This window comes from Juglans regia, chromosome 1 (assembly GCF_001411555.2).
Source record: "Juglans regia cultivar Chandler chromosome 1, Walnut 2.0, whole genome shotgun sequence".
In the NCBI taxonomy this organism is placed as follows: domain Eukaryota; kingdom Viridiplantae; phylum Streptophyta; class Magnoliopsida; order Fagales; family Juglandaceae; genus Juglans; species Juglans regia.
The window spans coordinates 42,918,105-42,933,962 of record NC_049901.1 but is presented as its reverse complement, the minus strand read 5'-3'; the positions used below and the strand labels follow the sequence as shown (position 1 = coordinate 42,933,962).

Genomic DNA, 15,858 nt, shown 5'->3' with positions numbered 1-15,858 from the left:
ATGACAACATGGCTTATGATTTTGCCACTTAATGATACCACGTATGTACGTACGCAGCCATTTCTAAATGATCAAAGCTATATATATTATATACTCCCAACGAACATAAAAGAAATGTGCAGCTTAGAAAATAGGATGACAGGTTCCATGACGTTCGCAACCATTTCAATTCGCGTTTACTGATCTTTACTATATTTTTATCACCATCTTCTGCTTTGACGAACTTAATTCGAACTTTCCGAGTTGCTCATAATTCCAACCGCCATACAGGACTGATTTTTTTATCAAGAAAGCCGACGATGTATATATATATATATATATTTAAAGCAGTTGGCTGTTGTATGCAATTGTAGCTACAAAATCTAAAGCTTGAAACCAAAAAAGACATTCACTTTCAGTACTTGGGATTCTGGGAAAGCAAAAGTCCATGGAGGCCGGGAAGAAGAGAGCTGGGAACATTAATGAAAAGTCTGAAAGAGAAGCTCGGTACCGGGGGATTCGACGGCGGCCGTGGGGTAAGTTCGCGGCGGAGATACGCGATCCGACGAGAAATGGGGCGCGCCTGTGGCTTGGAACATTTGACACAGCAGAAGAGGCAGCACGAGCATATGACCGAGCTGCGTTTCATTTCCGGGGTCATTTAGCCATCCTCAACTTCCCAAATGAGTACCAATATTATAATCAAAATCAGGGTTCTTCATTTTCAACATCTTCGGGTACTTCCTTTCCGGCTTCCTCCTCAGCTGCTCATGCAGGTACGAGTAGTAGTTTTGGCCAGCTAGGAGCTTCAGCCAGTAGTACTAATGGAGTACAAGAAGGTGAACAACTTATAGAATTGCAGTATTTCGACAGCAAGTTGTTGGAGCAGCTTCTTGAAACCGCTGAGGATAGGCCAGGCCAGGGAAGAACAACTTAAAATATGGGTACTGATTATCTATAAAAAAAACCGAATAAATGACTGATTAAAAGCTGATTGGTTTGAGTTCCAGATGAAATGAAAATAAAGGGTTTTGATTTTTGTAATTGTTGTTTTTTTTCTCAAATTCTTTGTTTGTTTTGCTCGGATGATTATCATTTTTTCAAATGTATGCAGTCAAATAAAATATTGTCTAGAGCAAAGGGTTTTCAGCTTTCATATATATGGAGCTTCGTCTTCCTCTTTATTTTGCTATTTTTATTTTTTAATATTTTCTAGCAACAGTACTGGGGTATCAATGAACCAGAGAAGATGCAATATCATGACTGGTTCTTCAACTAATTACTCTGAATAATGGACGGCCAAACTTGACCCTATCCAAGAAGGGAATTAAGTCAACGAGAACGTTAATGCATGGACCCACGGAAGTATAAACCAACGGGTATCATAGAAAGATAAAATTATATGGAGTCTGGGCCATATATAACTAATATCTATAACATAGTACAGCAGAAGGACTCAGAGGTCTGACATGGCAACTTTTCTTACCACAAATGGTACTCGCACAATCCTCCAAACAAGTCAAGGCCGACACTACTTCAAATAAAAAAAAAAAAAAAAAAAAAACAGATTCAAAGGAAAGAAGACAACAGAGACTATGACAACACAGGTAGATCGATCCGATCCACTAGTTTATCGAAGGATTACGATGCCCCATTACCATAATTTCTTATTCCTAGTCTCGCTGTCGTTGTTTTTGGATTGAAGGAAATTTTGAAATCACAAAGTCTTTCACTTGTTCTTCGCCTTGTTTTCAAAATCAAGAAGTTCTTCCAACAACTTATCATCAAAATACTCGAACTCAAAAACCTCTTTACCAAGCTCATGACTCCTTGATGATGTCCTTTCCACATTTTGGAAGGTTGATGAGGAAGCAGAATTAGGAGAATAAAGATTGGGTGAAGGAGGATATTCATGAGGGAAGTTTAGTATGGCCATGTTACCCCTCATTGAATAGGCAGCCTGATCATAAGCCCTTGCAGCCTCCTCCGCCGTGTTAAACGTCCCGAGCCACAACCGGGCACCTTGTCTTGTTGAGTCACGAATCTCCGCTGCGAATTTGCCCCAAGGGCGCCTTCTCACTCCCCGGTATCGGACATCTTTTTGATCTCCATCTTGATCTTTGACACTACTACACTTGGGGGTTTCTTCCATGGTTTAGCTCATCCTACTTCACTCTAGCTAGCTAGCTTTTATACTGGGTGGAAAATGCACATAAGTGGTGTGCAAGTTGACATAATATGCAATCGAAGAAGAAAATTTAAACGTGCCAAGGAACCTTTGACGGAGATTGAAGTTTTGGGGCGACGTATATGGGTGTTCAAGGAGAGACGATGGCTTAAGGTTTGGGGCCACTTTTTTTTCTGTGTGCATATATATTTGTTTATTCTTATAAGAACAGATTCAAAGGCAAGATCAGGTGCATCCCCTTTCCCAAGTTTCACGTAGGCTTCGTTTGATGAGATGAATTGACATAAAAATTAAAAATTAAAAAATATATTAATATAATATTTTTTTATATTATTTTTTAAAAAATTTAAAAAAATTAAATTTTTTATTTTATTTTATATGTAAATTTTTAAAAAAATTATAATAATTAAATAAAATGAGATAAAAAAATTTTATAAAAACGAATGAGAACATCTATGTCAACATCATTCGTCGCTAAAAACAAAAAACAAAATTATTGAAAAATAATGGGATAGATGAGTGAGTGAGGTCATGCTATTGCGTCGGCGAGCATAATTCCTTCTCAGTTTTCACCTTTATACTGTTAACTTGTTCAACCACTAGTTAGGTTGAAATGTTCACAATTTTACGTTGGATCCCATTTTGAAACAGAAGAAAATATAATTAGAATGTGTTAGATGTAAGATCGACCATATGATATGTTAATGCCAAATGTTGAGGCTGATAGTGAGGTCATAAGGATTAAGATTTCTCGCAATGTTTTTATTCAAATACTTTCTACAATTTGAATAGAGATAGACTATATAATATGTAAACTACAATGTATTAAATACTTTCCGTAGATAATACGGATCTAAATACAGTGAAGTCTACGTATTGTAAATTTGTAGAAAGTGTTTGGGTTAAAAAATTAGAAAAAAATCTCAATCCAAAGTTGATATGGCTAGGCATGCATATTGATCAGCAACACTACGTTGTCAATGGCTAAATATCAGTAGATGACAAAAAAATGGAGGAAAAATATTAATGTAAAATACCGTAAGATAAAAGAAACCCACCACCACGTACGTTAAAGAACATATGTTGGTCCATTATTATTTATGTAGTGCCTGTCGGTTGGCCGGCAATAACTACGAACGTGCATGTCAAAGTGCTCAATCTTCCCTAGATCTCTCGGATGCCCAAAAATAGTTTGGATGCCCAAAAATAGTTTGGATGCCCCAATTGGCTTTGAAGAACCTGCCAAAGGAAGGACGAAAACAGCTCAATATGCACCCACCTATAACCGTACAAATTTAAGGTACAAAAGAATGGTGACAAATTGCTACTGAAAATTGAGGGGTTGTGGTTACAACTTACAGTGATGATGGTACGTGAAAGATTGGACGTGATGGGTATTGGCAAGTGGCGGTGACAAGTGGTGATTCTAGAGGAAGTGGTTCCACGGTGGTGGTGGTGGTGGTGGTGGCGGGGAGTATTAACTGTCATTAAAACTGAAAACAAAAGCTCAATAGTATTATGTTAACCAGCTGAGAAATAGACTGCCGAATAACATTTGAGAAGTAAATAATATCTGAAGCAGATCATTATAATGGTGGTCCTACCACTGATGTTAGTTCCGTGTTTGGACAGTAAGATGATGTATAGTAGTAAAAAAATAACAACAGAATATTAAATAGTAATAAAATAATAAACAGTAGCCTACCCAAACTAGCCCTAAGTTTGGTTTTTTCTTTTGGGGAGGGATTAAATCAACGTCCAAATCTGCAGGTTATCAAGTGGATGCGAATTCAAACTTTGGATAATATTCTATGATGCTTTTTCTTTGTCGGTTAACAATGGTGGTCCTTCATTGCAATGGTACTGAAACTTTTTTTTTTTTTTTTGTGATAGGACTGAAACTTTTATAAAACAAAGTCATGATAGCTTTTGTTTCATGTATTGGTCGAAATGATGGTGGGGGAGAAAAAAGAGGAGGAAACTCTATGGCTTTCTTCACAAACTAAGTCACTTGGGCAACCTTCACTTAAAATTAGTCTAGAAATAGTTACGCAAAAGGCTCCTATTGGCAGAGAAAACCACCTATAATTTGAGCAATATAAAGACAAAAAAGTGCACTTATTTTTCCGCCTGTACATATTACCTAATACCTATATATGGTTATTTAACTATATTTATAGAAAGAAAATGTGCAACTCAGTTTTGAATCATTTATCTTTTATCTGTAAAGAGTTGGAAGAACAAGGAGCAAAAGACAATATTTTAAAGTTCCATGAGGACTCAACAACGTTTGAATTAACCCCAAAAAAAAAAGATTAACTGCAAACCTAAAGCAAGACAGATCTATTGCTGGCTTATGCACTAACATCTATTAATCAACCGACATATGTTTACTAAAGAGAGAGAGAGAGAGAGAAGAATCAAGACAAACATCATAGGTCAGTATCCAATGACGACAATCACATGCAATTTGTTATCTGAATAACAAAGAAGACACAAACAAGAGCTCTGAATAATATGATGTTGAAAAAGACGAGTATCTGCATAAAAGGTGTCCTGGAGATGGGATCCACCATTTAGCTTGGAATTACATTTGAAACTTAAAAACTGCCAAATATATATATTCAAAGCATTTATTCAAATAAGGGCTAACCTATGAATAAGTCTGAGCTTGATTAGTATGGTCTTCAAATAAGCCATCCTACCACCTGTAGAGCAACTTTAAGAGAGCCAATTTACTTTTCCTTACAGTTATTAACAAAGAGAAGATAAAGAATTTAATTCTTCACAAAAAGAAAAAGATACGGGATCTCAAGAAAGCAACAAAGGTCAGTTTTCAAGAACAGATCCCATACAACTGGTCATTTACATAACAAAAGAAGCAATCAATGATTCCAAAAATTCCAACATTGAAAGAATATAACATGCATACAAAGGTCAGTTTTCCACATGCAATTTGCAGAAATGTGGAAAGAAAAGGCTTAACAGAAAATAGGCCCTCTAATTTATTTTGGTCTGCTCAAGGAGGCATCATTATCTCTTTGGCTTCAGGAAAATTTCATTGAAGTTGCCATAGCTTCAGTGTCATGCTGACAGGGTTCCCCATGGCTAAGAGTACATTGAATAAAACTAATTTAAAGTCTTACTCACCGAGATTTTTTTTTTTTTTAAAAAGGGTCATGTTATAGCATAATATGATTATCGTAAAACAGAGAAAGAAGCAAATTACCTAAAATATTAATGTTACCCACAAATTAGCTATTGCTCTGCTGAAACCACTGCTCCATGATCCTAATTGCCAAAATAAAGTGTGCCAAATAAGTGCTGGAAATATGCAGAAATCACAACTAATGTGTAAAAAAACATCAACATACTTAAACCCAATAATCTTGGATAAAAGAACACCAGCAACGACTGCACACACACACTCAACACACTTGCATACCCATGGTCTCCATTCTCTAGCTCTCTCTCCCCCCACTCCCTCTCTTTGCACTTTGTGGGCTTGACATGTGATGCAGTTGACATTGTCCAATATCCTACTGTAAAGAACTCGCTTGCATACCCATGAGCCTGAAAGCCAGTCAATGTTCCTTGCAAGAAAAGAAGAAAAGTAAGAACCAACTTAGCGGGACGAGACATCATAGATACAATGCGACAGGTTAGAACTGTGCAGGAATAGTGATGACCCGAAAAGCCAGTAGAGCAAATGCGTGTTCTTAGACTCAATTCAGATTACCTTCCTCTAACAAGCAAATGCTCTGCAGAAACATACAACATGTACCTGTGGATGGGATAGCCTATGAAACAGCTAAACATTCTTATGATGACAGAACTATGATTATGGTAATTGAATATATGAAACAAAAGTAAAATACTATTTACAGACGAGTCTTGACAGTCAACCCTATATACTGAAAAATAAAAATAAACAATGATGCCAAACATGAAGTTGTGCCAACAACACAGCTACCACCCCACACTTCCTGTGTGACACTGCATTGAATCCACCACCCAACTATATCCTCCCCATTCCCACCACCAAAGAGAGTCCCTGATTTCAACTAGTACCAACTCCCGCTACCATGGTTTTTGGTCCATGTACATCTCATGTTCTCTGTCTGGAGTGTAAACAAATACATCTGAGTCTCAGTTTCACTTTCAGATGACTAGATGAGACATTGTACACAAGTCAACCATCAAACACAACGGGTTCTTAAAAATCTTTAATATGAAGGCATACTAGTTCCTGATGACAATATAACTCTTACAGACTTCATTACCTGAAAATGTAAGTGCAGAAAACCTGTTAAATGAATTAGCATCAAAATCCAAATCAAACATACAAATATAGCACTTTCTTGGTTGTCGTGGAAATAAGAGCACACAGAATGCCAGAAGTTGGACTGATTTGGATTAGAACTTAAATCTAAAACTAACCTACAATCCATTTGCTGTTTTATGAGATGATCACACTTTAGTTCATGATGTCAGTATCATTTGGCAGAAAAGATTAAAGAGAGTATATTAATGCAATGGGATCCTTGTTAGCATTTAAGTATCTGTCATCATGCACCCAAAATAGTAATTCTTCGCATGAATGTATCATTCAAAACGTTTGTTAGACCAAAGCATATCCTATGGCATTAAAACGAAATATCCATATATTGTTTTATATTCTCAAGTGCTGACCAAGACAGACACTGAAAAAAAGGTTCCAGCCAATGTTGTAATCTGATTTTGTAACAAAGTTTGGTTAAAGAAGACAAAGAGATCCACCAGTAAAATCACATTAGAGTCCCAAAATGTGGGAATCCACAATATTTACAACTGTTTCCTTCTTTTCTCCAAATAAAAGTGATTCTGCTGGAAGTTCAAGATTGCCCAAAGGAAATGTCTAAATCCAATTTCTGGCCAAAGCACGTAAGGCGAATACAAGGAACAGTATGCAGTCTGCCAAAGAAGAAAATTGCTCAAGCGGGTCTCCCCAGAAGTACGGATTAAGATATCAGGATCAGGTGCAACTGCCATATACATATGCTTTTCAATATCTATTAAATTAGTAAGGTTCTCCCTTTCATCCTTCTCACTCAATACAACTTCAGTTAAGCCATAACCAGATCCACTTGCATCCAATATACTGATCTCCTCCCACTTTTGTTCGCATGATTTTTGGACAGCATGCACAATCTCATTGGTGGAAGTGTATGCAACACATACTGACAATACCGCCTTGGAGTTATTGGCAGTGGCCAGCATAGCCCTCTCTGCTGCCAACCTGACAGGTTCACTCAATAATTTTAGGTTCCCTATAAAGTGCACTCGAACTCCATAGCGATTTACTACGCTTACTTCTTTGATTAGTCCTTCAATTTTTAACTGCATCAGATCCATCAAAGATTGAACTTCTTCAGGTTGTCGTTTGAAGTTATCAATGCTGAAAGCATATATTGTCACATATTTCACACCCAACTCATAGCAGTACTTGAGCATGGACAAGAGAGCCAAAAATCCAACACTACGTCCATTCCCTTCCATAAAATTCTGTTTTTTTGCATATCTACAATTTCCATCCATGATAAAGGCAATATGATAAGGAATGGGACCAACAGAAAGAACATAAAAGATACATCTGCGCAGGAAAGTAACCAAGTTCTCAAAGATACAGTTTATCCTAATCCTGCCACCTTTCTCCATCCTTAGAAACCTTGTATAAATGCTAAATCTCAGAACCAAAATAACCTGCCAATACAAAATCAAACTTCAGTTACATGCTATTTGAATAATAAAGACCATCATAACAAAGCCCACAAAGTTAAATTTGTATAATTAACACATCAAATATGATGTGGCCTATTAATTGCTAATTCCATACAGCTTACTAGCTGTTTAGACCTATGATAAGATATAACATTCTTTATAGTAGGTACCGCATGCTTCATTATTCGATAAGTTCCTCGAGCAAGATAAGATTGCTCACCAAGCTTGATAAAATAAAAAGGCAATTCTGGGGATTTTGGCCTGCCCTTGCTCAATCTCATGTCCATGCTCAAAATATCCAATGAGAGAATGGGATGTTTTAGCCTACATGTTGCAGCGATTACCCGTGTGCTTTACACATTTCTTGTTTCAATTTGCGTAAAAGACAAGCCATCAATTATTACCAAGTTGAATGAAAATGTGTAAAGCGACCAAGAACGGGAAACAATAACCATGACATCAAAGACAACTCAATCAACATGTGGTCAACCTGGAACTAACACTGCCCCAATGCATAGGGTACGATATGTTACCAAGGAAAAACTTTGATCCAATGGCATAAGAGTAATAATAAAAGAAATAAATGCAAACTAAACTAAATGCAACAAACATCAAATATAAGCAAATAATAACTGCCTCACATGAAGCTAACCAAAACAACATGCACATTACATTAACCAATTTCATTGGACATTATCAGATTATACATTGCATAAACGCAACCAAAGATAGAATATCGGAAGCAGGCATCAAAACAGGACACGAGAACAAATTTAATTAAAATAAGTAGGCCATCATATAAAAAACAACCAAATATCGCAACAGCAACAGTAAGATAGCCTCCCTATGGGAATTTTTCTTTAGTAAGAAAAACCCAAAAACACCATTTTGTTAAGGACAACAAGTAAAGGCATAAAATAAAATGACAGTATCAATCATTTAAGAGAACCCATTCACAACTAATGCATATCACCAGTATTTCGGTCAAAAGTATCAAAATTCCGGAATGCAAAGCAACAATAAATTGGAGCAAAAAGGCGAACAAGCAATAACAAAAAAGAAAAAAAAAAAAAGTCATAGCAAAAACGCCGCCGACTGATTCCGGACTAAGCAAAATGTTAACACGAGCATCAAATGAAATCAAACAAAGTCGACAAATTCGATTTGTACAGAGCCCAAAGATACAAATACAATAAGCCAACTAAGAGACAACTTGTACTCGTATTTGGCAATCAAATACAAAGAGAACTAATCAATCTAAAAAATACAATAATATAACAATCACGCAATACTTTGTCAAAATCAAAAGATAAAATCAGAGAGAGCGAGTTACCCGTGGGTATTGGATAGAAACCGTAGGAGCTGGAGAAGAGGGAAGTGCAGAGATATACCAGGAGTGAGAGTGAGCGACCGAGAGAGCCCACATACGCATGAGATCATAAAATTACTCCCAGCCAATAACATCAATAGAAATGATATTTTGAAGTAGTAATAAAATGTGCAAGCGTAAACCGATTTATATAAAAAAAAATTAATTTTTTAATAATAACTATTATTTTTTTTAAAATGAACAAACGATGCTTATATAATAATATTTAATATTACTTATTATTAATATTTATTATTATTATTATTATTATTATTATTTTATCAACACTCTTGATAAGTACGGTTGACGATTTATTATACAATATGTAAATTTGATATAAATATGGTACAAACTAAGTAGGCTTGAATTTGATATAAATGAATTTGGATCGAAATAGGTTGACTCGATAAGACATAATTAATAAACGAGTCAATTGCAAGTCCACCTAAAAAATCTACAATCATTCTGTATAATACGAATAAATTCTATTTTTAGATTTTATAAATGTTTTGTCTTATATATATATTTTTTATTGTTGAGAATATTTTATATTAATATTAGCATTTGATTACGTTATATTTCAAATTATTAAATTTTTTTGTTAATATATTATTTTATTGTATGAAAATATTAATTTTCTTATATATTATTTGTAACGTCCCAAATCCGGTTGGCCTGGAGAATTACTAGCCGTCACTTGAGAACATGTTTCCCAACATAACTAAATAAAACTCCAAAACTTAAATAGCAAAACTCAATCTCATGTACTCTAAATAACCACATTGAAAACTCTACAAAATCATTACTGCAGCAAAATAAACTAAGGAGTCTAAAATCTCCCAGTAGTCATAACAAACCAAACTAATACTTTCATAAGTCTTACTAAAACCCAAGTCCAAGATATAATTAAATCTAAAAGACATTAAAACTAAAGGACATCAGAATTCCTTCTTCTAACATCTTCTCCCAGCTTAATCATTCTCGCCAATCTAATCCAGATCCTCAGTTGGACTCTCCACATCATCTGAAAAATATTATGAAGATAGGGGGTGAGTTATCAATAACTCAGTAAGCAGAGGACATATGCTAGCGTGTAAACATGAGCATTTACAAAGTATAGCATGCAGAACAAAACATTTTTCAAAGTTATTATGCAGAGCAGAACATATTTTCAAAAGTAACAGAGCGATGGTTTTAAGACACGTAAAACCCATAATACTTTGGCATAACATAAACTGAGTATCATCATCAGATCAAAACAGAGCATCACACAGAGCAAATACCATGTTTCACCCCCGTGGTAGGGTTGTGCTAACCCCGGTGGCCAAACCAGGCAAATACAGAGGTGAAATCTTTCCTTTATTCTTCTCGGAGCCCCAAGTGTGCACACAGGAAATACCACAATAAAACCACATTGTTTCCAAAGTGGGTGCACTCAGAGACAGAGAAATTGGTACCAATCCAAACAAAGCAGAGCATAATAGAGCAGAGCAAAGACAAAGTCAGATACAAATACCAGTACACCATGCCAAAGGTTTTCAGATGTTATATCAAAATAATACAGAGTACCAAAACAGAATCAGACAGTTTACACACACTGACAACAAAAGCCAAAACATCTTTCTAAATAAATGCACAATTTTCTATATTCTCAATATCGCTCCCTTTTTCAGATTTTAGAAACCACATGATAGAATTTAGTTCATGTCTACACAATGCATGTCAGAACATATTTTTCCTTTTTCACACAGATTTCATGAATAATACAGATAAGTGACCGAGGTTGATCTTTGTTTTCACAAGTTCCCATCATATCACAAAATATGCAAGTTTTTATAAAATCAACCTCAGTCTTATTAACTTGTATAAAACCTAGCATAGGAACCCCGCTTACCTGGACAACTTAGCTTTTCAGAATTTTTCTCAAAATGTCGGGTCGAATATAAATCGTCACTTATAAAAATAATCACATAACTTCCGTAAGTTTTCAATCAATCACGGATTTCGATATTTAAGCCTAAGCTTCTAAAATAACCTATTTTAATATCTCAACACTTAAAACCCTCATAATCCCAAAATATATCATCACTTCCTAAAAATCACCAATATTCACCATGACCAACGTTAAACTCAAAACACCAATATTTAAACCCGAAACAACCAACAAATTTCATAGCATAAACCAATCTCACACAAATAACTCCATCATCAAATCCAACCGACCCCCTTACTCCTCGGACTCAGCCCGGCACAACCAACAAATTCACAGTAAATATGAATTAGCGCAAAAATACATTTAAATCTCACAAGTTCTTTGGAAAAAATACTTGCAATTCTATAATATAATTTTTGAAAGATTACGGAGGTACTAGAAGCGGCAACGCAGCAACAAAACAGTGTCAAATGCACTGTGGCCGTGGGTCTCAAAAACTCACTTTTGAACAGGTGCAAACGAAGACCCGAGATTGATAGGGTATGGCTTAAGGATGTCGGTGAAGCTAGTGGTGATGGTGGTTGGCCGTGGGTGGCGGCGTAGAGGGCGGTCGAAGGCTAAAATATCCAAAATGGAAATGTTGATGGTGGGGCTTCACCGGTAACAGATCGGAGGTGGGGTTGGGTCCATTAGGTTGCTAGGAGGTCGAGGATGATGTGGTGAGAAGATGGTGGCCAGAGGTGGCGCAACGGCGGCGCAGCAGCGCAAGGAGTGCCGCGGCTTGGTGATGCGCGTGGGAGCTAACGGCAGCGCGGTTGGGGTTGAGATTACAGGAGGGTGATCGCCGGTGGCTGGGGAGGACGATGGGCCGGGCGGTATCGCGCACGGCGGCGCGAGGCGGCGGGGCTGGGTGGATGAAGGAACGGACGGAGAGAGGGAGGGGGAGAGTCGTGCGGCGCGCAAGAGAGGAGAGGAGAAAAAGAAAAGAAAAAGAAGGAAAAGAAAAAAAGAAGAAAAAGAAAAGAGGAAAGAGAAAATATAGGGAAAGAAATGAGGTCCAATCCTCATATCGTGGGTAACAAAAATGATCCAATGGAAACGATTTTAAAACAGCAAGTAAAATAAAATAATTCAAACGTAATGATTAAAATGAAAATAAATAATTAAACCCAACAATAAGTTAATTTAATATGAAAAACAATTTAAATGTATTACAATAATCAATTATAAGAAAGCACTTCAGAATAATTTTCACAAAATTAAAATCATAAAAATAAACCCACTAAAAATCCAATCAATTTTAAAATAAGAGAATAAATTTTTAAATTAATAACAAATAATTTTTCAATTAAAAATACACTAAAATACAGAATGTTACATTATTGATTTGACTATTGATAATAAAATACTTTATTATGAATCTAGTTGTAATTATCCTTGTATTATATATAAAATTATATTAATTGGGTTAAAAATAATATAAGGTTAAAGTGGGTTAAACGGGTTAAATGAGTTGTATCAAGGTTAATTCAATAAAGATTAACTACTAAACGGGTTAAGAGTCATGTCGCTCACTAATTAAACAAGCTGGTTCGGATTTTAGAGTTTGACCCATTTAATTAACAATAAGTCTAGAGACAACCAGCCTACGTCCCTGTCGTGGCATCGCGTATGCCACATCAGCCGTTATTATTATTTTTTTTTTTAAAAAAAAAGACACAAATAGGATAAAAGGAGGGAATTTGAAACATCATGCGATGCAAACTCTTTCGTAGAGTGAAACCAAAGAGTTCCAGCAGCGCATTCTAGCTTTGGTCGCTGTGGTTCATTCCGTCTTTGGTCGCCATTCGTTTGTTGGGGTTGTCATCGTCACATAATCCAGATCTCTGAGTCACGGCATCGTGGGTGAGAGAGAGGTCTGCGGTCGCGCATTCTGGCTTTGGTCGCTGTCGTTCATTCCGTCTTTGGTCGCCGTCTGTTTGTTGGGGTTGTCATCGTCACATAGTCCAGATCTCTGAGTCGCGGCATCGTGGGTGAGAGAGAGGTCTACGGTCACTGTGAGGGGTTCACAGTGATTCGGTTCTTCAACCCGGTCCTCCAAACATTATTGGTGACATTTTTTACACATTTCTTCAGACATTGTTCAGATTTCGTTTTAAATTTTTTTTTAATGAGTGGCTCTGTATTGAACAGGTTATTAGGTATTTTGGCACAAGCACTGCAGAGTTCGTGGGTGGATCTGGGTCAGGCCATCATCTCAGTGAAAATTATTCGAAGAGGTAATAATAAGTTATCATATTGTTACTTTTATAGCATTAATGTAAAAGATAGCAAATATGCATGGATCCGATGCATCAATGCAAATCTGACTCCTTCAGACCAATTTGTTTTTACCCCACAAATTTAGGCAAAGTATACCATGAGGTGCCCTAAAGATGAAGACAAAAAAAATGTCTTGTCTGAAAATTTTACCTCTTTTCGACAACTTTCCACAAAAATCATTAAGCGGTCCAGCATACCTAAGTGCATCTGTGTTTTGGTACTGCGAATGTAAGCCAAGACATGTTGGCCATTAGTGTAACCAATATGTGAAACAGGGAGCAAATGAGTATCTGCTAGAACTCCATTCCCATTGCTCACAGTAGACTACATTTCTCAGCCAACAGGGCTATACTCGGAAGGCTTGATCCCTATAAATTAATTAAACGACCATTTGGATCGAATATGTTAGTAAAATTGTAGTTGAATACATATGAAATGCTAGATTTTGACTAAAAAAGGGAAACATACCTTGAGATGCATCTTGTTGCCAAGAGAAACATAACTTGTGAATTGTAGGAATGTCATTGGGGGTTAACTTTGTTTCTCCTTTTACAAGTTTGCTCTTATATATTGATCTAAAAATACTTGCTTGATTTAGAGGATCAAATTCATATTTCTTGATAACTTTATCAACATACATAATGCAAAGATTTCTTACTTGGATTTTAAATTGGTTATATTTCTTACTCGGATTTTAATGTCATAGATTTGAATGTGGTTTGAATTATACAATATTTATATTGAGAATGCATTTGTCTCCTTCTCAGCATGGGAAACGGGAAAGAACAACCATCTACGCTAACACTATTTAGCTCAAATCCTTCATCCGTAGTATGTTATATCATTTAATATATCAATAACATTGGAATTTGTTGAGTTGATATTTATTTTCAAAATACATCAATAACTTTATCCAATGACATATTAGGACCATACCATCAACTTGTCCAAACATCCCAAATTACATGTCTGGTTACTATGGACCAGTGTCTGTGTGGTCACTGACTTTTCTGCCATATCTAGTTGGCAACCAATATCCAATCAACATACAAGTAGTAATATTTATTTTTAATAATTTTTAATAAGTTGGCTTCTTTTTAAAGTTTAATTGCAGATGTTTTTGTGTTTTTTTTAGAATGTTGGTTACCCATTTCAACATGACACGGAACCTTCGACTCCTCTCATCAATACAAGCTTCACTACAAGCAGACCAGTTAGTTCAGATGATAATAGACCTGATGGTGGGGAAACTGATGCGCCATATACATCCTCTAGAGTTGAAGAAAGTAATGACGAAAAACCAAATCCAGGAGAAACCGAGGATGACAATGTTGGGACATCTTAGAATGTGCAGATGGATGGTGATGATATGATTGAGGAGCCAAAGTCGGGGATGTAGTTTAATTCCCTTGAAGATTTAATGAGTTATTATAAGAAATATGATAAGAAATGTGGGTTTGGGGTGATGACAAAAAGGACCGAGATGAGAGATATGAAACTGTTAGATATGTCACCCCTGCTTGCTCGTAGCGAGAAGGCCTAAAATAGGACTTTGAATGTCACCAACCCACGTCCAAAAGGAAAGACGGAATGTAAGGCAAAGATTAATGGGTTAAAATCCGAGAGAAATTTTCAGTTGACTACAGTTCAAAACATCCATAACCACAATCTCAATCTAAAGAAATCTCGTTTCTTTCGATATAATAGAGAAGTGAGTGATGCCGTAAAAAGGATCTTAGATACAAATGATTTGGCTTGCATCCGGATGAATAAGAGCTTTGGATCTCTTGTTGTTGGCGCAGATGGATTTGAGAACCTCCAATTTTTAGAAAATGATTATCGTAATTACATCGACAAGGCAAGACATCTACAAATTGGCGCAGGTGGTGCTGGAGCACTTTGAGAGTATTTTTTTACAGATGCAATACAAAAATCTTGGGTTCTTTGCATTGATGGATTTAGATGATAACGGAAAGTTAAAAAATGTCTTCTAGGCAGACCCCTATAGTAAAGCAGCCTACCAATATTTCGGTGATATGGTCACATTCAACACCACATACCTGACGTATAGATATGAGATGCCATTTGCACCATTTGTTGGTGTAAACCACCATGAGCAGTTAATTCTATTGGGAGCAAACTTGATTTCTAATGAGGATACAAAGACATTTGTGTAGTTATTCCAAACCTGGTTGCAGTGCATGGATGGTATAGTTTTAAAAATTATTATCACTGATCAGGATAGAGCGATGAAAAATGCAATCGCTATTGTTTTTCCCAAAAGCAGACATAGATTTTGCATGTAAC

General features: G+C 36.2%; 3 protein-coding genes across 5 annotated transcripts; 1 reads left to right on the top strand and 2 right to left on the bottom strand.

Annotated features, from left to right (window-relative positions):
• Window positions 1-263: 263 nt before the first annotated feature.
• Window positions 264-1,154, top strand: LOC108995924 (ethylene-responsive transcription factor ERF098-like). The gene has a single exon (XM_018971598.2). It carries the CDS (start codon window positions 428-430, stop codon window positions 914-916), a length of 489 nt encoding a protein of 162 aa, XP_018827143.1. The 5' UTR covers window positions 264-427; the 3' UTR covers window positions 917-1,154.
• Window positions 1,155-1,434: 280 nt separating this feature from the next.
• LOC108995925 (ethylene-responsive transcription factor ERF098-like) lies at window positions 1,435-2,321 on the bottom strand. The gene has a single exon (XM_018971599.2). It carries the CDS (start codon window positions 2,129-2,131, stop codon window positions 1,709-1,711), a length of 423 nt encoding a protein of 140 aa, XP_018827144.2. The 5' UTR covers window positions 2,132-2,321; the 3' UTR covers window positions 1,435-1,708.
• A 4,492-nt stretch (window positions 2,322-6,813) lies between these two features.
• LOC108996037 (dehydrodolichyl diphosphate synthase 6-like) lies at window positions 6,814-9,375 on the bottom strand. Of its 3 annotated transcripts, none has more exons than XM_035683729.1 (3): window positions 9,261-9,345; window positions 8,148-8,251; window positions 6,814-7,909 (listed from the first exon to the last, which is right to left on the bottom strand). In XM_035683729.1, exon 3 carries the CDS (start codon window positions 7,862-7,864, stop codon window positions 6,992-6,994), a length of 873 nt encoding a protein of 290 aa, XP_035539622.1. In that variant the 5' UTR covers window positions 7,865-7,909; window positions 8,148-8,251; window positions 9,261-9,345; the 3' UTR covers window positions 6,814-6,991. The 3 variants fall into 3 exon arrangements, with proteins under 3 accessions (XP_035539622.1, XP_035539619.1, XP_035539617.1); XM_035683726.1 differs by having other exon boundaries at window positions 8,148-8,290; window positions 9,261-9,336; XM_035683724.1 differs by lacking the exon at window positions 8,148-8,251 and having other exon boundaries at window positions 9,261-9,375.
• Between the last annotated feature and the right edge of the window lie 6,483 nt (window positions 9,376-15,858).